The sequence below is a fragment of the Astatotilapia calliptera genome, chromosome 3 (assembly GCF_964374335.1).
Source record: "Astatotilapia calliptera chromosome 3, fAstCal68.1, whole genome shotgun sequence".
Lineage (NCBI taxonomy): Eukaryota > Metazoa > Chordata > Actinopteri > Cichliformes > Cichlidae > Astatotilapia > Astatotilapia calliptera.
In genome coordinates this window covers 35408961-35433892 of record NC_137424.1, presented here as the reverse complement: position 1 = coordinate 35433892, position 24932 = coordinate 35408961, and the positions used below count along the sequence as shown (strand labels likewise).

Here is a 24932-nt window from a genome sequence, read left to right as displayed (position 1 = left end):
TTAAAATTGTTATCATTGAGACTTAAAGTTATCAAAGTTCTGAGCACGACTGCTTTGACTGAAAGGCAAGAACAGCAGCAGAGTGGCCAAGTAGTCTCTAGCTATCTGTTAGTGAACTGGACCACTGTTTGTGGCATTGGTGCCTTTTGAAGAACTTCAATGCAATTATTTGATGAATAATTTAACTTTCTGTGCTGCTAACTGTACTTACAACCTGCCCAGCTGGTTGTTGTTTGTGGATTTCCAGCACTTGCTGCATTAGATTGCACTGTGATGGACAAATTCTGCAAAACGCATAAAACTGTGTTATTTCTTTACCTTTTGCATTTTCATTTATTGGCTACTATATATGCCGATATAGCAAATAGCTATTATTTCCCCTGCAGTCAGGCTCTAGTTCAGTTTCCACACTCGACATATGTTCCTCCATTCTCTGCGATATGAATAATCTTTATAGACAATTTGACTTCAAGCTTATTACTTGTAAAAGAAAATCTCAAAAATCTAAAGCTTTAACACGAGTTTCACAACATTTAAAAATAGGAGCCCCATTTTCTCTGTGTGTCTGAAAAAATGCAAAGCTGCACGCAGTAGTAACGCAGACAGAGTAAAGCCCTCCAGCCTGCGTCTGCTGAACAGATTGGAGCAGTTTGGATCACGACTCCCTGCATGACAGTCTGCTTTGTCTCTGCCCAAATTATCGAGCTAACCACTTATTGAAAATGAGGATTTCTTTGTGCTTTGATGCAGAGTGATGATAAACCATTGATGGTGACTATGATAGGGCAATTATCAAAGACCCCAGTGGAAACTAATCAAATGGTATTCTTTTGGGAAGTTAAGAGGAATTCCAGTGTCACTGGCCCTTAGCTAATCTGGAATCATGATTGGAGACGTCACTGACTTTGGACTCAGCAGTGAACGAAGGCTTAAGGTTTTTTACAATGTTATTCCAGAGAATGGAGGGAGTGGATGTGGACCATGTGGCATGGCAAGAACATTAGAACCTGTGACGAATCCAGACGGTCCCCTCTGCCAAATCAAACAGTAGGCCATGGGGCCTGAACCCCTAACAAGAGACTTTCAAAGACCAAGAGTTGAGAGACAGGTAGCTAAGATCTGGATCAGCGTGGAAACTCACACTGGGACAAGCAATATATAAACGAGACATAAAGAGGCAAAGGGAATAAAATGAATTTCCCTTTTCATTTCCTTTTGATTTTAGAAGCTCTAAAGTGGAGGCTAAGCAGACGTAGGGCCAGGACATGGGATTCATCATGGCGTCATCATAGGTTAGGGAAAAATAACTCGGTTGAAATATCAGAAGTCTTGGAGCACATAAAACATAACTCACAAACTGTGACCCCAAACACAAAAAGACAACTACAGAGAGTGCGCTCATTAGTTAACTGCACGAGACTCAACAAAGACTAAAAGTACCATCTATAGCATTAAACAGAAAAAAGGAAAATCTACTGTAACCATAAAAAAATTGGGCTAGTATTGGATACGCAGTAAAATTCATCCGGCCCATAATGTCCATATATATGTCATCAACTCTTCTCGCAAGATTGAAAGTAATTGCACGCAGGGCTCCAAAACCCATGCCACAATATTGATACACTTGAGGCATGTGGGCACACAAAAATGTAGCTGATTTGCTAACGCCTAAAATATGCTCAAGCTATGAGCTCTGCTATTGATCAGTTTAGGAAAGCTAAGAGTTTACTGTTTATCTCAGGAGGATAACGAGAAGCTGAAAAAGATGGAACAAAGAGCATAACGGAGGCCAGAGTATCATGAGATTAGGCAAAAATATTGCAGTTGTTAGTGAAATTAATCATGATATATTTTGTCTTTTTATTCATTTGTAGGGCAGAGCTGTAGGTCTACTACTGTTAGGAATATTACTAAAAAGGATGGAGGTGTTAATAACACAGCATGGACCACACAGAGTGATTCCCAAGGCTGTAAAAGAGACATAATCTTGGTTGCTAGGCCAACCTTAATTTCACATTTCATTGCCCTGGAGAAATTTCACTTTCACCCATTTTTGCCTTTAAAAAGTTGCGGCATGCCTTCACAGCCTAATGTCACTTCATGTCACCCACTGTATAATTTCAGTACATACGTGACCGCATTGCTACAGGAAACATCTCCTGCCTACAGTTGTTGATATTTACTTCCCATTGGTGTCATGGTGACAAACGACACAGTCAAATTCTTTGTGAATTTCTTCTAAACAAAGTTGAGGTTGGATCTTTCTTTTTTTCTTTTTAATAACATGTACAGATTAATATTTTCCTGCCTAGTGCTTCATTAATATTGGAGCAGCACTTTTTCTTGCCATGACATCTAATCCATATGTTCACACTTGGATCCAACCAGCTATGCTGCTGTTAATAAAGAAGCCGGCGATCAAGTGCAGTAACTTGTGTGGATAGAAGTAATGAAGGCCAGGCAATCTGCGGATAGTCTGTACTTCTGCACATGCCCTTTCGAGAGGTTAACTAACTCTGGTGTGTTTTGCAGTAGCAATAAGTGCCCTGTATGTGCGTGTGTGCATTAAAAAGTCAGAGAGTTGGAATGGTATTGGTTTGGAGGGTGTTGCAGACCTATTTCCAGCTCCCTTTTCCAAAGAGTCACACACACACACACACACACACACACACACACACACACACACACACACACACACACAAGGGGCCTTGTGCTATGCTTTTTAATGATGCCGTTTGATCTGCTACCCGAGGCCAGGCTACGACTCCCTCATTCCCACGCAAGAGCAGGGTGAGGTGGGACAAGGTGGAACGAAGCCTCCTACCATTTGCTCAAGAGCTCCATACATTATGGCAACTGCCAGAGTTGGTAAACAAACCTGCCTGGACTTAGAGGAGGCGGAGAATGTACATCAACACATACACACGCTGCCTATGTCCCGTATGAAGCTCAAGCCCCAAACACCTCTTAACAAGTCAATTACTCCTGAGGTTTGTCTGACCAAAATATTCTGGGCAGGCAAAGAGAAGTGGTTGCTCCAGAGATCGTGAAATGAACTCCTCAAAGAGACATTGACCTCAATGTTTACAGTGCAGTACACGGGGGGTGGGGGGTGGGGGCCCTCTGGCACTTGTATGCTGCTCAGTCTTTTTGTCTAGTGCCAGTGCAGATGGATTCATGGTTGCAGACATATGAGAGCCTTTCACAGTACCTCGGTTGTGACCTCAAGAATGATGTGAGCTGTTCTGGCAGTTTGATCCTAGACTATTGCACTGTTTCATGATCTGAGTGACTAGTCCTGTCACTAGGGGTGCTACCTCTGCAGCCAGCAGCAAACGTCACTGGTTACCTTGAGTTGAGCAGCAGTATATTCTGGGAACTGTAAAACAGAGGAATGCAAGTGAAGTCACCCTGCAGCTATTTCCCAGCCTATAAATGTGACAACATTTCTAAGGAAAATGTACTGTCTCCCTTCTTATGTCCATTTTTCCCACTTGTTCCTTAAATTTGTTTATAATTGACCACTTTACCCAATGCACTCGGTCCCTGAGCTTTAATCTTGGAGCACTGTGGGTTAGCTTGAAACCTTACCGACCAGGTGACTCTGGCACAAGGATTAAGAGGTTCCTGATATAAGCCTGAGATGATGAGCAGTGGGAATCCATCCAATGCGGGACTCCGTGTTTGCACAGCCCAAATTCTGTCACATAAAACACTTATTAAAAGCGGCATGTAGTTTCGCAAGAGTCACTGATTGTTCTGCTCTGATCTGTGAGGAAACATGTTGGGGTCATTACTGAAATTCAGATTCCAAATGTCAATGATGAATTCAAGATTTTGGCTCACATGGCTGTCTAGACGGGTCCATAGTGGATCCACTCAGGGATCTTTAACAGTCATATGTATTTTGAGCACTCCACTTACAACCCAAGGGAATGGAGGATTTGATTTGTGGGATTTACTCACACTATTAAAACCCCTGCCTAAACCTAAAAGCAATGATGTTGCATTTTGATGGAAATCCGTCCAACTTCAGTCAGGACTTTCTACTTTAGAAAAGGGGATTAGCTCAGATCACGTTTGAACACACGCTAACAAATTGCCGGTGGGATGTTTCCATTTTTCTGAGGGTCACTGAGGTTCTAACTTTCAATTTACAGCAAATGCTCTCCTGCTGTGATGTAGTCATCATTTAATGACTGCGCTATAAACTCAACAGTTACATCAGGCCACTGATTTTTGTTTTAAAAAGGCTCTTTATGCCCCTGCTTCTCATAATGATTGTTTTTTCTGGAATTTTTTCTGCATCTGAGATTTTTAGACCTGATATCAGTAAATGCTGCCTAAAGGATTGTAGAAATAAAATAATCCTCATTTGTCTTTTAGCTTCTCTCCCTTTAAGAGGTTTTTGGCTGCTTGGCTGCCTCTTACAAATTAGATGACCATATTAGGATATCCGCTCTCTCTGATGTCAGCAAGACCCATTATTTGGAAAAAACACCTGAAATTGAGCTTCTAGAGGAGTCTTAAGTTGAACTTTTGGCTAATATGAAGTAGTAAATACACTGACCCCATTATTTAACAACCACCCACAACTATAATATTTACCTCAATGACAGAAATAAGGAAAAGCAGTTTAGTATGTTAACTTCTAGTAATGTCTGCAAGAATGTGAGCAATCTCTAATCTTTATTTCTCCATCATCAATATTTTTACGTGTGCGGCTTCTCCTTCTGAAAAGTCTGATGTTGCAGGAGACATTAGCCTTGCAAATGTTAATATTACTCTATGAAGAGAACCAGACCAGCTCTCCCGACACTGTTGCATGTTCTCTCACAGGTTACCTCTGTGAAGCTTTTGGGTCTTACTTGGAACTGAGGCATCGTCTGAGGGAGTAGGAGGCTCCTCCGCCACATGTACGAGAGCATTCACTCCAGGAACCCCAGGCGTCCCAAAGCGTGTCTCTGTCCTCTTCTGATCGGGCCGTACGCGAGCTCTACACACCAGAAGAAGAGACGTTAATATGCAGTGTTTTGGACACTCTGATAACAGGCGTCTGCTGTTATCAGCCTTCATCAGCTCTACAGAAGCTGAGATAAAATAAACTGATCACTGAAGCTCACTGTCATCTTTATATTGGACTCTTTGACCTTATGACTTAGCAAAGATCTCCCATCATTACAGAAAGCAGCTCTTTAGCCAAGTGAGTTGTGGCTTCCTGCAGCCATTCCTTAAATTGAGGAGCTTAAAAAAACCTAAAAACTACAATAAAAGTGCACATGACAGGAAAAGAGAGGCAGTAAGAGGAAGTAATCACGAGTTCTTGACTTCTGGCCCTTTTGCGTATTTAAAATGTCTGAGTCATGCATTAAAGTTTGAAATATTAGTCCTTGCTTAAGGCTCGGGCCACACTCGTGTGCCTCTCTCTGTTAATTGCATTGTGCTGTATTTGGCAGCGGAGACGGGAATATTACTGCGCCACCCAAAATCAATATTATGAGAAGCTAAATTTTACAACTACAAGGACAGTGTGCGTCTCGGATGTAGGGTGACAGCCAAAAAAAATTAAGATCCTCGCTATCTCAGCTCCTGTTTACCTCATAAAGTCTTTGGTATTTTCCAAGTGGACTAACTCGCCGTGCTCGTAGGGAAAGGTTTATTTATAATGCCGCTGCTGTCAGGCAATATGGCAATATCTATTGTTGTGTTTAAGTCAAGATAGTTTTCCTCTGCTTCACTTTTCTCAATGCCCTTTCCAGAGCTGACTGAATGAAGCAATAGAGAGCTGCATTTTCTGAATACCGGGCTCAGATTAGGTGAAAAGGGAAACAGATTGTTTTTGCTATCTAGAACAAGGACTCAGTGAAGGTATTCTACTTAAAACCTGCCAGTGAGACTGAGGTAAAGGAAAAAACTGGTCCTGTACCTGTTTAATGGATGACAACTTGGAAAAGTAAAAAAAAAAAAAAGACTTGGAACTTGGAACCAACACTGGGACAAATCGTCCACCTCCTGTGGCAACAGGAATGTGGCTCAGTAGACCGAAGCGCAAACACAGTCAATAAAGTAACCTGCCAATCTTCCAAGGCGGTTTGGGAGTGTTCAATGGGAGCAGATGAATACAAGAGAAAAATTATCATTTTTTTAAACCACTCAGTCTTCATAATGCTGCTGGACCATGAAAGACTTCTTTTCCTAACATTGCAGAAATGCTGCTATTGTGTGCTCTGGACAGCGTCGCACAATAGGGACTTTTACACCGTGAGGCGGCAGTTTGTGTCTGCACATCCAACAGTGTTTTTGACAGTGATTTAACATTTCCAGCTCTTGCAGATTAGGCATGAAATGTGAGCCCTAAACAAGCTCATTTACCCAGAAGCCGCTGAACATTAGGGGTGGGGTGTGTTCAGAAAATGAATTTGCACCTACTGGGCAGTTTACAGTGAAGATCCAGGCTTGCGTTTGAAGTAGAATGCTTTAAGATAGAAAGGTTTTTTAGGGGAAAGCCAGTTCATGCTGACCTCTTTACCCCCTTTTTCCTCCCTCGAACAGCATGGCAGTGCACTTCAAATACAGAGATGAATGGATCGTGCAAAGAAAAACAGTAACAATGCAATAATAGGGCTCCGATTATTTTCCTTGGGTCATGGGAGGAAAAACACCCATGCTGTACAGTCCTGAGAGGGGATGGCGGGTTCACGTTATTAAAAGTGCGTGGGGACTGATATAAATGGCTGTCAGTGCTGATGACGCCTGAGGAACAGCAGAGAGGAATGGCAAAACCTAAACACAGCCAGCGGAACATACAGCCAAACATATCGGCAGCGGCGCTACTTTCTGCACGGGCCAACTATTTCAATGTTTGGATCCCGGTAAATAAACACAGGCTGCGCTCTGGGCAGCCGGTTAGTGCACCACCTTAATTCTCCTTTGAAAAGCAATCAGTGAATTTTGCACTCAATTACGACTGAGGCTGTGTGTTGCAAAGCCAAGAGTGCTCGAGGCGCAGAGAGGCTTGCGAAGAAAGAGGAGTGGAAGTAGATGAAGGATGAAGGGATGGAGATGAAGAGGTTGTTTGGCTCGCTGCGCTGCTATTGTTCTCAATGAAAGCGGAGGAAGACAAGGCTCCGCTAGCTGGACGGCTGTCCTGCTGGGATTTGGAGCCAATAATCAAACGGCTCAGATATCTACTCTTCCTTAACCCTCCATCACTGCACGTCCCACCGCTTCTGCTATGATCTATCGCGCTTCTTATTTCATTTGAGCGTTCATGCACCCATAACTGACTCATAATGCTTCCTAAAACTCTTTGCAAAAGCACCTTTGCAAACACAAACTATTATTTGCTCACTGGTGCTCATACTGTGAAAAAAAAAAACAGAGCAAATACACGAGGGTGACAACCGCAAGGCCTTTGTTTTTCCACAAGGTAAAAAAGCGGAAATGAGCATATGATTAAAGATCACTTAACTCCACGTTATGAGTTATTCTGATGGACGGATTCTATTTAAGTCACCTGTCAGCAGCTGAGACTAAAAACACTTTCCCCGAAGATGGAAAACTCCTGAAAAAGGGGAAAAAGAAACCCGACTCTGGTGCCTTCTTTTGCAGACTGTGTCAATACGACGGCCTTTGCAGTTGGCAAAGACACATGATATTTGCACATCTGCTAAATCCCTTGTCATGTGGCCAGCACTGCGCAGCACAGTACTGTACTCACGGTCATGCTGTGAGGAAGGCACTGTAATGTAACAGTGAGCCTGCAGCTCGCTGACCTCCGCATGCACAAGTCCTTTTTTCATGGCTTAGGTTAAAAAACATAATAATATAATAAGACAATGCTGCAGGACTGCTGTAGCTGACCTGGCAAAGCTACTGTTGAGAAGACTCCAGGATGTGCAGAGTGCACTGCTTACTTCAAAATACACACACATACAAGCATAAACACTCAAATAGATGCTTTTAGAGGACATTAATAACCAAAGACAAAATAAAAACTTTAAAATGCAATGGAGATAACAGGGTAAAAATCACAGTACCAGAAGTAGAAGAGCTGTCATCAACAGCATGCAGGATGAAAAGTCTTGTTCCATGCCTTTTTCAAAGTGTGTGTGTGTGTGTGCGCGTGTGTGAGACCCAGTCCCTCCAGATCTGCTCGTGAGTACTTTTGTGTGTGTGTCTGGGTCCGATGCGTGACGGCCTCCTCCGTGGGTCACTCTGCGTGCTGTGTCTGCCTCCCTGCCTGCCGTCTCCTGTCTGACTTGCTCCCGTTCTTTCTCAAGAGTATCTTGGGGAAGCGGAGGGAGGGAGAGGGGGCAGGGAGAGCGTGGGTGAATGTGTGTGCGTGTGTGTCCGTTTTAGAGCGTGCACTGCATGAAAGTTGGAGGAAGTAATCGGAAGGGCGGGGGGGTTGATCCAAGCACCATGAGCCCTCAGGTCTGGCACATTAGCCAATCAATAAATGGGCTTCAGATGACAGTGTTAGTACAAACAAGAAGCTGGGCCAGCAGCAGCTTCACAGCTTTGCATGTTTGTGTGTGTGTGTGTGTGTGTGTGTGTGTGTGTGTGTGTGTGTGTGTGTGTGTGTGTGTGTGTGTGTGTGTGTGTGGGTCAGACTGTCAGAGAGAAGGAATAATGGCAGACAGACAACTGTAAACCAATTTTCTTCTTTTCCATTTCTTTTCCTAATATCTCAAGTTTCCGTCTCACTCATGCCACTGCTTCCTCTTTCTTTTAAGCTTTGGATGGGTTTTTTCCCTCTCTGTAGTTTTCCCTCACTCTGTTGGAAATGTCAGAAACTCTCGGTCATACTGTGACATCTTTAGAATTAACCTTTTATTTCCAGCCTGCTTGCGCAGAACTGGTGACTTCAATTACACATCTGAGCAAAGCAGAGACACATTTGGCACTGCCATACTTCACCGTTGGCTCCAAATCGCTTTATTTTTCCCAAAGAGTTACATGTGTGAGCCTCTATGTTAAATCAGATGACATAGTGTGGTCACTGAAGCTATCAGGATAGACTTTTCAGCCACCCGCCTACAACCCCCTTTTTTATGAGCTAAAGGTTTACTTCAATGGAGCCTTTTATAACATCTGGCAGTTTAAGCTAGAGAACATTTACACCGTGGAGGTGGGGGACAAGCCAGGTGTCCCCTGGAGGGACAAATCCTGTAGTTATTTAAAGAAAAAAAAAAACACCCAGTAAGATGGACAACCCTTTGGCACACGGGGAATATACTTATACACTGAGTGGCTTTCCAGCTTCCTTTTGCGATGGCAGGACGCAAAAAAACAAAAATCTGAAACCCAACATTAAAAATAGCGCAGGCAAAATGACCCGCTGGCATTCCTTGATGTTACTCACAAGGTAGCAAGCTATCATTCAGGCATCCAACCCCGAGGTTCCAAACACAATAAAAACTCTGTGCCCTTCGAATCAAGGCCTCACATCTTCTTCCCAATCAAACACCAAATCAAAAGCCGCATAATTGGTATCAATTAAGGCTGAGAGGAATGTGCTGCACTCCAGAGCAAATAGTCAGCCACCCTAATCACAACATCGGAGCAGACGTCTCGACACTTAACGCGGCACACATACACACTTTTTTATATTTCAGCTCTACAAAGCAAACCTGTCTCGAAGTCCAAAGTCACTGACAGAATCGGACTTAGCTTGTTTGATTTGGTAGGTTGAGCATGTTCCATGAATTGGGGAATTATCTTAACGCGCACACACTGGTGTAGTCTGTGGTGCCAGCAGGGAAGGACGTGGACTTTGACATGTTCACAGGCTGATGCGGCCCATGCATTCTCAATCCATAACCCTCTGATATTTACTTTTAGAAGAAATCCTTCTCGTATTTGCCAATGTGTGACTACAGAAAATAAACCGTGGCATCAATGATGTGCCTAGAGCTTAAAACCAAACACCCGAGGAGGAAATTAACGGTTTTGATTGACACGAGCTTGGAGACGGCTCTCTACCACAACATTGCCGAAGGTGTCTCCTGACAATTTAAACAACAATCCATGAAGATGATGAGGTGAGAAAAATGATAGAGCGCATTGTTATTTTACACAAGGGCAGGCTCGGATATTAGGTTGCATAAGAGAAGCATGCAGGAGGTTTTGAGGATTAGGGGAAATGACTGTCCACAGACAAATGCTCCACTGTCTTAAAAGATGATTCTGCTTTAATATGAAAGAATGGGTTAGGATAACATTGGCTGCCCCAAAGTAATTGCTGACATATGGGAACAAGGTTGAATCACAACAACAATCTCACAGAGCCAGAAACAAGAAGACTGACTGTAAACAAGCCAACAGCTAATTTAGATCCCCTTTTATTTTGCAGTTAAAACTTAAAGTGAGCGCATTCACATGATGGTAAAAGTCCTATTAAAGTTCACCCCAGTTTTCCTGACTGAAGTCATCGATTCAACAAAGTGCTGAAAACATTACTCAAAGATTTTGGTCCATATTGACATGACAGCATCACGCAATGGCTGCAGATTTGTCAGCTGCACATCCATGATGTGAATCTTCAACTCTACCACATCCCAAAGGTGCTCTATTGGAATCAAATGTGGTGACTGTAGAGGCCATTTGAGTACATTGAACTCACTGTCATGTTCACGAAACCAGTTGGAGGTGACACTGTGGTCATAGAGGGATGGAAATGGTTACTAACAATATTCAGGTAGGCTGTGGTGTGTAAATGATGCTCAGTTGGTAATAAGGGTCCCAAAGTGTATCAAGAAAATATCCCTCACATCATTACGCCACCAGCCAGAACCGCCCATAGAAAGCAGGATGGATCAATACTTGATCTTTAGCTGATAGGAGTGGTGGCTGGTGCTGTTTCCTGGTGCTGTAGCCCTTCTGCTTCAAGTTTTCACATCTTCCATGCTTAGAGACGCTCTTCTGCTTGTAACCAGTAGCTATTAGTTACTGTTGCCTTTCTATCACCTCAGGGCAGTTGGGCCATTCTCTTCTGACCTCTGACATCAATGAGGCATCTTTCATCTAGAGAACTGGAACTCACTTCACATTTTCTCTGTAAATCCAAGCGACGGCTGTGTTGGAAAATCCCAGCAGATCAGCAGCTTCTGATACACTCAGACCAGCTTGTCTGACAGCAACAACCAAAAGTCCCTGTTCATTTACCTTCAATCGCTTCTAATCATCTTCCCGACCCTCACTGGTTTTCACCAGTTGGATTCTGTGTTAGTTTTTGTCATCTTCCGTTTTCCTTTTTTAGCTGTTACTTTACACTTACTTGCTGACTCACCAGTTCTCCTTGTGGTCCTGCCATCGCTTTAATGTTTTGCCCTTTGTCGCTTGTGTTTTCCTGTAATTTATACAAGGTTAATCACCTTTGTACTCAAGCTTATCTTTTTCTCAGTATTCCTGCTTTTTGTGTCTATATTAAAAAAAAAAATGCCCATAACACTACTGTTCATGTGATGTTTTCAATCTAATTAAAAATAATCTAAAGCCCTCAATTAAAGATTATATGAAGTTGTTAAGCTTTGAATTACCACAGACACACTGGTTGATATTTCTTTTTCCCCCCAAACGATATCATTAACAAGTGAAAAAAGTAAAGATGAGGGAAATGTAGTTGCCCATCCATCCATCCATCCATCCATCCATCCATCCTCACCTATTATCCTAACATGTTTTTGGAATGTGGGAGGAAGCCAGTAGAGAGACCCTGAGAGAACCTGCACAGGCGCGAGGAGAACAACATTCAGTTGTATGCTAATAAAAAAACCATTTCATGGCCGCTGCTTCCACCCATCCCCGTGTTGTCTTTAGGCAGATAGAATCTCTCATTTGATTGTGACAAATCACCACCATCTGTCATAAAATCACTCGATTCTCTCTCAGTGTGCAGTGTTGGGATTATGAGCAGGGTTTCGCCTGGTTGCACAACACTTGAGAACCCCTAATGATGTCTCTGTGATAAACAGCTGACAATACAGCATGTATTGCTCAGCAAAATGAGCTGTTCATCATTATTAGTATAGAATGATGTTAAAGTTAACTTTGTTGTTGTTTTTACTTTTTAATGTGATGGAAACTGAGCCAACCCCATACATTTGAAAACACCGCTTCTATCATCACTCGCTGTCTGGTGAAACGACTAGAAAAGCTCTCTCATGCTGAATGTGTTTGAGGTCTTGTAAAGGGTCACTATGTTGACTTTCCAAGCAGCAGATGTTTAACTGATACCGCTCCTCTGCTGCAGAAGAAAGAGTCAAATTAAAAGATTACAATATTATGATGCGATGACATTACTTAACAGTCCCAGCGTCCTGAGGAAGAGAGACAAACGAAGCTAAAGTTAACGAGAGACTCACATCGAGGACCCCTCGAAAGCCCGAACCCTCAGCTCCCACGAGAAGACTTTAATGGTTCAGGCGGGATATAAATGGTAGCCTCCCACCACCCTCACAGACGATGTATGTGCACCAGGCATGATTTATACGAAAGCCATTGTTTAAAAAGCTTTCTGAGCCACGGTATAAAATGTTTTACCAGGACAAGGATTTTATGACTTGCAGCTGAAAGTCAACCACACTTCCCCACCCCACCAAAACCAGAGGATTAAAATAAAGATGTAATTCCCTGACAATCATCTAAATCCAATTAAAGCCAGATGGGAGCTGAAATGAAAGTAAGCAGCGTTACAGCTAAAACATGTTACTCCCTAAATATCTCTTTTTTTCCAACATTGTCACCTAAGCTTTAGCTTTCACTGCTTCCACATCCACGCATTCCACATGAGTCAAGCTTTTCCTCTCATCGTTCCTTAATCGTGATTGATTATTATTTAATACTCCATCCAGAGGAGCGGTCAGCTGGATCGTTGAGCCTTGCGAGCGAGCTGGTTTCAGTGTTTGGTGGTAATGTGAAGATGATAGATTTACAGAGCCATAAACACACCTATTGAGATTACTGTATCATGGCTCAGGTGGGAGGATGCATGCAAAGGCACGGGATAAATAATGCGCTCGAGGGAAAGACGAACGCCAGCTCGTCCTCCGATGGGCCAATCTCTTCTGGCTTAGAGTACATCTTCTCGGTGAACTCCCCGCAGCTCTGCAGAGGAAGACATTTGTTCTGTCTCGATTTTGGGGCCACAGCTTTTTGGAGTATGCATGAAAGCAAAAATGATTTGTTTTTCAGAATAGCAGGCACATGAGAGCTCAGGTCTTGTAGAGTTGCATTGCCCCAGAACAACCCGTGAGATTGGATTGCTTACAATAGCTTACCGGTGAATTTATTTGACATTAGCTATTAAATCAGTCCAAAAAACCCCCATATAATCAGCAAGGTTAAGAGGGACAAAACTATGAATAAAATGAATGAAAAAAACAGATATAACGAGAGCATGATGGGAATTCTCTTATTTTTTTATTCTACAAACTCTAGCATTGGACAAATTGAAATACTTGCTTGATTTGCCAGATCAATAAAGAAAGTTTTCATAAAGTTCACCAAAAAACAGAATTTTGGGTTAGCTTTATTCTCCAGGGACGAGAAATCAGGCAACTATAAATTAAATGGTCACATGGACATGTCAACAATGACGTATATAAATTAAATTCAGTTAAATTCATTTCAATGCCATTTAAATAGCATATAAAAGTCAGCTTAAGCCGTTTATGTTGTGAGGTAAAGACTACATGAAAACAGAGAAAAGCCCAACAATCAGGCGACCCTTTGTAAGCAAACACATGGCGACAGTGGGAAGGAAAAACTCCCTTTTAACAGGAAGAAACCTCCGGCAGAACCAGGCTCAGGGAGGGGCGGGGCCATCTGCCGTGACCAGTTTGGTGTAAAGAGAGGAAGACAAGACAAAAGCGCGTCAGTTTAATACTTAAATCAATCAAGAATTGGATCATAAAAAAAAGTATGTCTTGATATAAGGGTACAATAAGCAAAGACGCACTTTCTTTGCTCTAAAACCAACCACCACTGTGCTCAGCTCACAATATTTTCTAACAATTTACTGTGCTGTTTATGGTGACATATTGAATAAGCCACATTCTGATCCCACCTGAGAAAGCCTCTAAAAACTCCACATGCAGGCCACAGCGCTGAGAGGACTCGAGCACGTAATTAAGAATCAGCAGTGACATTTACTACTTCCTGAAGCTGTGTTCATGTGCTCTCACCATCAAGCTTTTCCCATTAGCACGCATATGTTTTAGCAGCTTTCTGGTGAATGCAAAGGCTAAGTTCATCAGGGTCCCACTACACAAAGCCCACCACCTCACACACACTCCACATCCCTCTTTCACCCACCCACGGCCACTGTGGTGTTTTAAAGAGGGTACGAAAGGAAGGGATGGGCATAAATTAGCCGCGTAAAGCCGCTGGAGTGAGTTAAACCAGGCTGGGGCTAGAGTGAAACGGGGAGCGTGGGACCTGCATCCCGATCTGGGCCGACGCTAAGCACCGCAGCTTATTTATGGGATAGCCGGCATCAAGTTGATCCCCCGTGTTTCAAAATGGAGACCATATTGCCGTATCATCTGGATAATATAGCTGCTGCTCAGAACAGTTTACACATGTTTTCTGAAAATATACTTCCTTTTGTTGAAATCAATCTAAAAAACCCCCGTCAATTTAGGGTGTGTGTCCACTGACAGCTGTTTTTGCTCTGGCAGTGTCTACTTTCTATACAAATACAATGTTCAGTGTTAACAGTGCTCACTGAGCATTGCAAAAACACCCTTAGTGCACAGATTTTTTCCTGCTATGCTCACAGTGCTCTCACTTGAAAACAGTTCAGTTGGAACGGCAATGCGTTTCTCTGTGTCACGGCTCTCTCACCACCCAATCAATATCTAAAGGTGATAGGACTAATGACGTGAGTAACGACGGTGGAAAAGTTGTTCCTGCCCGTCACTAACAAGTCAGTTATTTATGATCTAAGAGGTTGCTGTCTGTAATAAAGCAACAACAAAAGCTGGAGAGAAGTGCTTGGACTAAGTTCTTTGCAACTACAGTTAGTTGTAATAAGAAGACACCAAAGATTCAACATGTGAACTTTTTGAATCAACATCTTAATGCTGTGATTTTACATCCTGATGTTTTCACAGTTCTTAAACACCAACATTGGTTTTGACCATAGCAAGTAGCCAACAATGCCTCCGTGCACCACCTTTCTCACAACTACAAACAGATAAACTTAGCATCTCCTAGAATGGGAGGCAGAGCCTTAAACTATCAGATCCATTTTTTCCAGAAACAGCTCCCAGTTTAGATCCAGGAGACAGACATCCTCTTTCCTTTTAAGTTTAGACTTAAAACTTTCCTTTTTGATAAAGCATATAGTTAAGGCTGGATCAGGTCACCCTAAATCAGGGGTCTCGAACTCCAGGCCTCGAGGGCCGGTGTCCTGCAGGTTTTAGATGTGTCCTTGATCCAACACAGCAGATTTAAATGGCTAAGTTACCTCCTCAACATGTCTTGAAGTTCTCCAGAGGCCTGGTAATGACCTAATCATTTGATTCAGGTGTGTTGACAGCTGGAATGAGGTTGTGACCGCACAACAATGCAATCTCTATTCTATTCTAGCACAGACAAGATGACAGGCATCCATGTTTTTTAAATATAAGAAAAGCATATTTTTCATATATCACCCCAGAAATCACCTACCCTTCCAATTTATGCAAAAAAAACCCCTATGAAGTGTACAGTTTTGGTGTTACGGTCAGTTCGATTAGCAGGAGAAAAGCTGGTGGAGCTGCTGTGAGCTCATTTGTTCTATTAAATATTAATATACAAGCAATTTTTAAAACAAACTAACCTTAGAAAGACAGAGCTGACCCTTATTATCCATCAGAGTCAGTAACACAAGTTTTTTTATATACCACTGCGAGACATTTGAAAGAATGTCCAGAGTGGATTCAAAAGTAAGAACCGGTTTTCTTGTATTGCTTAAAAGGCTGTCTGGGAAAACTTACATTATAATAAAAATATATTGCAGCTGTTTGCAGGAGTCATTTCAAGTAATAAAAACTGTGAAATCCAAGTTTTTTGGCTGTAATAGCCTCCTTGTGGAATGCAAAACTGTAAATATGACATGCATGATCATGTCAGGGTCCATATCAGTTTCTAAAAGCACACATCAAACAGTAAACCTATACGACCCTACTCCTACCCCACGAATAGCTAATCTCAGTAGAAAAGGACACAGAACAAACACTGACTAATTACTGACACCATGAGAGTCAATAGAGAGCAATCCACCGAAGCGCAGACATGGAACAGGCTTCCTAGTTAAAACTGCAAAACGAGACAAAACAGTTGAACAACCGTTTTCTGAGCACTGACAGCAAGGAGCAACCCCAGATAAAAAGACCCCTGGTTTGTCTCAGCAACTTATTATTCATGAAGTGTGAGTGTGGAGTTTTTAAACTCAAAGCAAGCTGAAGCTTTTCAAATCACAAAGTATGTCTCTGATGTGCTATATACTCTTCGCACAGCTCAGGTTTCAGTTTTTAACCCTAAAATTAAGTCACAGCAGTAACATATGTTTTCCATTTTCTGAGATGTATTGCATGTTGTCTTTGGCTCTAGGACGATCAGAGAAAGTGATAGTAATACGATAAAGGTGGTCAAAGGAGGCTTAAACCTTTGGAGCATCCTCTGAAATCTGACGTTTTTCGCTCCGTTAAATAATGATGCAATTACACGGAAAGCGAAGGGGCATGCGCTCTTCAGTTCCTTGTTCTGACCTGTGTCTGACCTATAAATATGGAAACGATTAAAGTAGGAAAAAAATGGACGACACCTCGAGCACACTGTGTTGCACAACTGGAGTTGGAGATTCACTGAATATTTTATATTCACACAATTAGGTTTTCATCAAAACAGTTCTCAAGCAATTGGTCACTCTCTGATGAAGGCTGTTGGCGTCGGTTTTTGTTTAAATGTGTCCTAGCCAGTTTCAAATCTGAGAAAAGCTATTCAACCGCACTTTCCTTTCTACTGTGTGTGAAGCTGTGAAGGTTTTCATATCGCTGCCTGTATGACGGAGTTATGGGAAGGTGATAACACGGAATTTATGTTGCTCTGAAGGCTGATAGTGCAATCTTCACATTTTTATCTTAAATATGGGCTCAGATAAGATGACTTCAAGTTTGTTTGATGATGCTTAGAAGTGAGTTCAGAGCCTGTGGATTTTTATAGCTGCAAAGCTATGGAGAAATCAACCGAATGCTAAAAACACACCAAGAAAAAAGATTTCTAGTTAAATCTCAGTGAGGATACAGGTACATAAAGTAATCACTAAAAGCCTTCTTTACTGTATTTGCGTGTTTTATATATTAATTTTGTTTTCTTTGTTCTGTAAACCTACTTTAAGGAGTTTGTAGTGCAGCAAAAACAAATGCAAATTGCAGGATAGTATATAGATTTTTTTCCAGTTTAAATTCAAATTCTATTTTATCTATATAGCAACAAATCACAGCAACAGTTGCTTCAATGCAGTTACTATTGTAAGGTAAAAAATGTATGACAACAGAGAGAAACCCCAACAATCAAAAGAATAGTTTCTAGGTAATTGTGGACTAATAAGTCAAGGTGACCTTGAAAAGCTCACGTCTGACCTTGAGGTCAAGGTCACCAGGGTTTTTACTTATTAAAGGTTTTTAATAGATGCACCTATAGCTCATTGTCTATAACTTCTTCTTCCAGCTGAAAACCTGGTTTTAATAAACAGTCTGAGAACAAAAAATGAACAAATAAAATAAAGCACATTTTCAATATTTCTTTTTAGTGGTTGTTTAAGTATATTAGCTTTATCTGTAGTTACTGTATCACAGACATACATTTTTACATGTCCAAAGAACACCTGAGATATAACTTCCATGAGAATTCCTTATTTTTAAACACTTGTGCTCATTTTACAAGCTCAGAATCATATTATCCACATAGACAGTGTGACATCTCTTATGTAATATACTCCTCTCTCTAGAACTTGTCATGGTGCCGGGAGTGCTGACAGCTCTTTCAAGCAGTCAAACTTTAAAACATCAACTGGGCTTTGTCTTGTAGCGCCCACATTCACAAAGAGGAAACTATCCATCAGCCTGCCACAGATCTGCTTTCAAGCGTTCCTCACCCATATGCCTGTGCAATTGCCCGAGAAACACAGAGGACGCAACAGTAACGCAAAAAAAGGCATTGTGGCTGTTTCTCTCTGATATTGCTCAGTTAGATTTTTGAAGTGAGATGAATCTATCCAAAACGGAGTCTTTCATTAAGCTGACTTCAGCCTGTTAAAATATGAACAGGAAAGACAAAGTTAAAGACATCCTACTAAAGAAAAAGGAAACATGAGTCAACCAAGATTTGAACACTTCCATCCCATTTTTATTTTTTCTCTTGTAGCCTCACTGCTTTACAGACTCTCACTCCATCTAGTCTTCTCTTTCCATCCCTCTTACATAAAGTACACTGCACTGCATTTCAGCTCAGCCTGTCTACCCACAGTGACAGTACTCGTATCATTTTACTGGTGGCGTGCCTTATACAGGCCAGTGTTATCAATCTACTACTTAAAGGCAAGCCACTTTTATTAGTATCACATGAAGAAGCTGTCTTCCCAAAGAGACTAACAGTATAGCTGCCTCAGCCTTTAAAACTTAAGCTTACAGATCATACCTCTTAAGCATTATGTTATCTAGTAGCAAACTTTCTACCCCTAGCCAAAAGACAAGTAGCTTTAGTGTTACATTTTCTCTTTTGTTTAGGTAGATTAGCTGTTAATGAGCGTCTTTTAAAATGAATTTTTACAAAGAAATTACAGAAAATGTACAATCCAACTGCTAAATTTACATTATGTGCAGCTGTACACTGCAATAATTATGTGTTGTTGTTGCAAAATCCCATGGCACATCTGGACTTGTCTCAAGGCACATCAGTGCAAATCATGGAACTAGAGAGTTTCTTACCAAGTCGGCTAAAACAACTATTAAATACTACTAACTATCTACTACTGTTTCATGTGCTACACTATATGCACCCTATACTTGTATTATGTAAATTCTGATAGGCTGGTGTTGTCACCACAAGTTATGATCTTTCCAGATTACATTTACAATTTTACAATACACTAGTTTTTGCATTTCATGGATATTTCCAACTCACTGCCTCTCCTACATGTAACTGTACACCTTTCAAAGTGAAGACTACAATTTAACCCGCACAAACACTAAACAGCAGCAGCTAACTAGAGGTGGTGGCCAGATGAGTCCAAACGTTGGTAGTATCCATACCAACACAGTTAGTGGTATCGGACTGACACTAGTGTAATAGCATCAATAATGTGTTTCTACACTGTAAAAACTAGTATATTTGTCTAATTTCTAGTCAAAAATATCTCATCACACTTAAAATAAGATGCCATAACCTACAGCTTATTTCAAACGAGTGTACTAAGTAAAAAAATCTGCCGATGGAACAAGTGAAAATTCTCCAGATCCAAGATGCAGTGTCTTAAAACGAGTTCATATATCGCACTGAAATGTTACTCTGTAGCTGATTCAATAAGCCAACATACTGAATGTATGTTGGCTTATTGAATTGTGTTAAATGAATTACTCTTCTGGAAATGAAAAAAATCGTTGATTTAACACTTTCTGACATTTCTGAACCTTCTATGTTAACTGTCACATCTATTTTATTTATAGCCTAAAGCACATTGAAATAACAGACAGTGATCGAAAGGGTCTTACAGACAGGCACATAAACATTCCAGGTCTCAAAAAAACCTCTAAATACATAAGAGGCCGAAAGGTGGATTTTGTTGTGTTAATGAATTATTGTGAAAATTAAAAGTGATTTAGTGGCCAGTAAAACGCATTCAAAGTTTGGCACTGGTTTAGCTCAGTGGGTTAGCAGGCGACCGTGTGCTGTATAGCATACAAGAGAGTAGGTAGGCCTGGGTTTGAGTCTGACCTGTGGCTCTTCCTCGCTCTCTCCCTGCTTTCCTGTCTATCTACATTACCTCTATATCTCATAAGTTATGGCACACCCTACATAAGCTGCCTTTTATTTACTTGATATCAGATCAATACAAAACTTTATCTAATATCGTACAGCACTAGCATTGAGACCATTAAAAGTGTTAACAATGTATTCTCCTACTGCCTTAAAACTGCACAGCAATGCAAGTTCAACTTTTTGACCATTTTAAGTCCACTATTAAAGTACTCAAAATGGTCAAAAAGGTTGGAAGTCCATTCGATGATTCGAGACACAGCTTGTATCTGCCACCCTCCAGTAGTAAAAATGTTAAATCAAATAAACCAATCAACTACAGTGCAATTAGATTACATGACGATCATACACAGTATATAAAAAAGAGGTGAAAATGTTTTCCAGGTCTTGAAAACTGGGAGTAATGATTGCACAAGGAAACGTCAAATTATCTCTGATATGGAGTTACATGTTTAATAATAGGTTGCTGCTAGCCTTGGAAGCCTGCATCTCTGTATTTGAGGGTATTGCGGGTAACGTGCTTGTGTATGCAAGAGTGAGAGTGAAGGAGAATAAGGGGAAAAAATGTGAAAGAGATGAGAAAATGAGCGTCTACATGTATGTGTGCGCGCCGTTAGTGTTTGCTTTGCAAGCAATAATTCATTTCATGCAACGCAATTTGACAAAAGACAGTTTATGTGGCAAAACATCCACCTTAGGCTATGTTTCTTTATATTACTGGATATTAAATCAAGTTTCTCTCGCACAGCTTACACAACAAAGCCAGAAACCGCACACTAATGAGAAGAAACTTTGTGTATCTTCCTTTAAGGTTAGCGTCAAGTCGAAGCTTGCCCAAGAGATGGGGAGTAAACATTTGGGTGCATGATGGAAGAGTTATCGCAGAAAAATAGCTGCAATAAATCAGTTCACCCATATGCCATCCTGCTATCCCATAAAAACCCTTATACCATGTTTTTAAGAAGCCTTTAGGCTCACAGCTGTCTAAGTATGCTACTGTAGTGAACTCCTAACTACTGAAGTTGGTTATAGGTAGCACCTCTGGCAGTAACAGTGAACAGCACCAGAGGAGAGATGAAAGATTTTCCTTTGCTTTACCTTTACTGCAGCCTGCATACTAGATCATCTTTGGGCTATGCATGAATTACAGCATGGTTTCTGATATAATTGCATGAAATTCTTATTCTAAGTAGTGCAGTCTATGGATGTGTGTTAACACAGTGCCATGAAGTAATGAGCAGTAATTGTTTCTGCCCATCAATGTGGGAAGGGCCATGAGGCTATTTTAAAAAATTAGACAGTGAGAGAGATTACTGACAACTTGAAAACATTCAAGACCATTGTGAACATTCCCGATAGTGGAATTTCCAGGAAATTTCCTCCAAGATCAGACGATGCAATGCTTAGAGAAACTGCAAAAAGATTATACCAAAGTACTGCGAGGCCATCTGTCTGACAGCTAAAGCTTGGCTCCAACAGGGAAATGATCACAATCACAGCAGCAAGTCTACAACAGAATGACTGAAAAAAACAAACAAATTAAGGTGTTGCAATGGCCCAGTCAAAGTCCAGACCTCAGCCTGGGTGAAATACTGCGCTGGGATCTCGAGAGAGCTGTGCATAAATGAATGACCACAAGCCTCAATGTTGCAAAGATGAGTGGGCCAAGATTCCCCTGCAACTGTGACAGAAAACAATTATTACTAAAGGTGGTTCTATAAGCTATTTTTCACACATTTGATTTTACATTTTGGAGTTTTTGTTAAAAACTCAAACAAAATGTTGCTGTTTATCTGAGATTCAAACTTTTTTTTAACAATGTCCTGATACATAAATCCTTAGAATTGAAAGAGGACGTACATCTTCTTTGTTGCATGAGTTTGCATGTTCTCCCCGTGTTTGCATGGGTTCCCTCCGGGTACTCGTCTTCCTCTCACCATGCAAAGACATGCAGTTTGTAAGGGTAGGTTAATTGATTAATCTAAATTGCCCATAGGTGTGAGTGCGAATGATTATCTGTCTCTGTGTATTAGCCCTGCAACAGACTGGCGATCTTTCTAGGGTGTAACCTGCCTCTCGCCCTATGACACCTGGGATAGGCTCCAGCGCCCCCGCGACCCTGAAAAGGATGAGCGGAAGCGAATGGATGGACCTGCTCACAAAAACAGTTGTTTTTACCTTCCAGTCTTTTTCTACCACTAAGATAACTGTCCTATAATTAAAAACCTAATAAGTATTTGTAATAAGTTTATAATTCATGATAAGGACAAAAACAGTGGTGAAAGAATAACAATCCTTTAACACGCAGGGACATTTTATTTGTATATCCAAAGTATAGAATTTCTAGAGTGGCATTTAAGTCAGACATACAGAGAAAACTCTGCTCTGATGTTATTTTCTACTTTTATTTCACAGCCAACTTTATCGCTGTACTGACTTTTCAGCCTCTGACGTGATCGATGTTGTAGCCGTCATAGCTCAAGAGCAGCATCTTGTGTCTCAGAGACAAAACTGCAAGTTTTTAAGCTCATCATCAAAACTCCTCGACAGGTTTTAAAAGAAACTTTGTGCAATGTGAAAGAACAAAATAATAAAAGACTACATCCATTAATAGAAAACATCTAGAGAACAGCACACAGTCCATTGAGCTCCGAATATCACTTTTAATTAGCAGCTCCCTCCCACACGTGTGCACATACATACAAAGAGTCCACGGGTGATCCATGACGCACACTGATGAGACATGTCTGCATGTCTGGGGTGGTCTGAGCCCTCTCAACTGTGGCAGAGGTTTACATAAACCCCCAGCTTCTGGCAACAGACACAAAATGAGAGGGTGTTAAAGTAAATCTTCCCTCCCTCCCATAGAGCAAACACGCTCGTACATCACACACGTATTTACACGTTTTAAATCATTAGCAGCAACTGTAAACATTACAAACACTTTTCCCACACTTTGCTGCCGTCATCAGATTCTTGCAGACAGGCGGCGAGGACACACAAAAACGATCCGAGAGCCAGTTAGTGGGGCCCGAGTTTGCGTGCCAGACGGGAGCTGCAGCCTCAGCTCATCTGGTGCGGCTCGGTCTGCTTGGTGTCTTTTGCCACGTGCTGACGTGCCGCCGTGCAATTGAGGGCGAAACAGCGCCAGCGCCTTAAAACCTCACCCTCGTCCCCCTCCGCTTCCCATCCCTCCATCATCTATAGCATCGCACCGACGGAGCGGAGGAGAAGCTCATCCACTGCGCTTCAACCCTATCATTATCCCAGTGAGGTCATTCAGAAAAGCTGCTTGTGAGAAATACACTCGTTTGTTTGTGGTTCGGCCTGTAAAACCGAAGGCGCCACAAATCATAACCGAACAGCACAGAGCACGTTTTTAACATGGAGGAAATAAAAGTGCTGAATGCTGCAGGGGTCGAGAGGAAAGAGGATGCTTCCCCTTGTTCTTTAATTCTGGTTCAAGATTTTCTTTTCACTCCTGGGTGAGCGGAGATGAGCTCTTGCTTGCGTTCCGTGCAATATTAATGATTTCATCAGTGATCAAATGACTGATGGCTTTATATTGTTCTGCAGATTTTCACATTTGGCTCTGCAGCAACAAGAAGATTAATCTCATAAATCACAGACTGACTTTTCCTTCCCCCCTCAGACACACGTGTAACAAGACAATGCAGACGTTTCATTGGGGGACAATGTAACACCAAACCAAACGGTTGTCTTTAGTCAACTAGCACCCTGGCTCTCAGCCTGAGGCCTCCAGGCAATGTTTTCATCACAAGACCTTCATCGTTCACTGTGGGGTCATAAATCTGGAAGCTTCAATACTCCACTGGGTCACCTTTCACTAAGATTTGGTTCGGGATTTAGAAAGGAAGAAAAAAGGGGGGTGAAAGGAATCCAGGAAATCTCCACGTCTGTTGTGGGAAGGCTACAATTTGCCTCGAGCACCAGATGCTGCTCAGTACAAGAGGTACATTATCATTGTCACTTTCATTGTCCACAATCTCGTTGTACATGTACAGTACAATCACAATAAAGGGCTGTTCTATTATATTCTAGATATGGGTATTTTTATATATTTGTGTGTCTGTGTTGTTTTATTTCTACTTCCAAAGGCATCTCAAATTCCTGTCATTTCTATAATGTCTGGTGAAAAAGAGCTTTAGCCAATGCCCCAAATTTTACTGGTTCTTTAAGGTGAACAACAACACATACACACACTGAAAATTGTGTTCTTTTAAAAATTAATCTAACTTACAATCTTACTGTTTATTGTGAAATGATCTGGGAGAAATCATCTGCTTCTGAATGTGAGCCGGAACAGAGCGCTCATGATCGACTTCCTGAACGTAAAAAGAAGTCCAGTTGCCTCCAATTTAAGTGCTTAAGACTCAGATGCTATATAACCCGTGTCTGTCCTGGGACAGGATGTTCATGAACCATGGGCGTCCACATGTACAACAGGCTGAACAGGAAAGCCGACACAGAGGATGTATACAAGAAGGGGATCAGCAGGCTCCATTTCCTAAGGAACATGTTCAACAAAATGAAGTTTTCCTATCACTCACTTGTTGTGAGTGCAGCGCACTTTACTGGGGTCTGCTGGGAAGGTAGCATCGGAGCTGGAGACACCAACAGACGGGATAACCCGAGCAGGATGGCTGGCTCTGTGATTGGCTGCAAACTGGACACTTTTGAAGCTGTAGCGGAGAGAAGGTCACCGAACAAACTTGCCTATTCATCACGCTCACCGCCCTCTGCACCTCTTCCTGGACACGCTGAAGAGAGTTATTGCATGCGGTATGAAAGAGTCCCTGTAGCTGAATCAGTGTGTTAGAGAAGGAGGTCCGCTGCCACAAGGACAGATACAGGAAATCTTTCATACCACGGGCAATAACTCT

At 41.7% G+C, this 24932-nt stretch overlaps 1 protein-coding gene across 1 annotated transcript in view; it reads right to left on the bottom strand.

Moving 5' to 3' along the window:
- Positions 1-24932, bottom strand: part of LOC113018600 (ADAMTS-like protein 1) — a 100765-nt gene that overhangs the window by 27869 nt on the left and 47964 nt on the right. The window contains exon 3 of the mRNA XM_080299935.1: positions 4869-4996. Coding sequence (XP_080156061.1) covers positions 4869-4996 — 128 coding nt within the window. The remainder of the gene's footprint in view (positions 1-4868; positions 4997-24932) is intronic.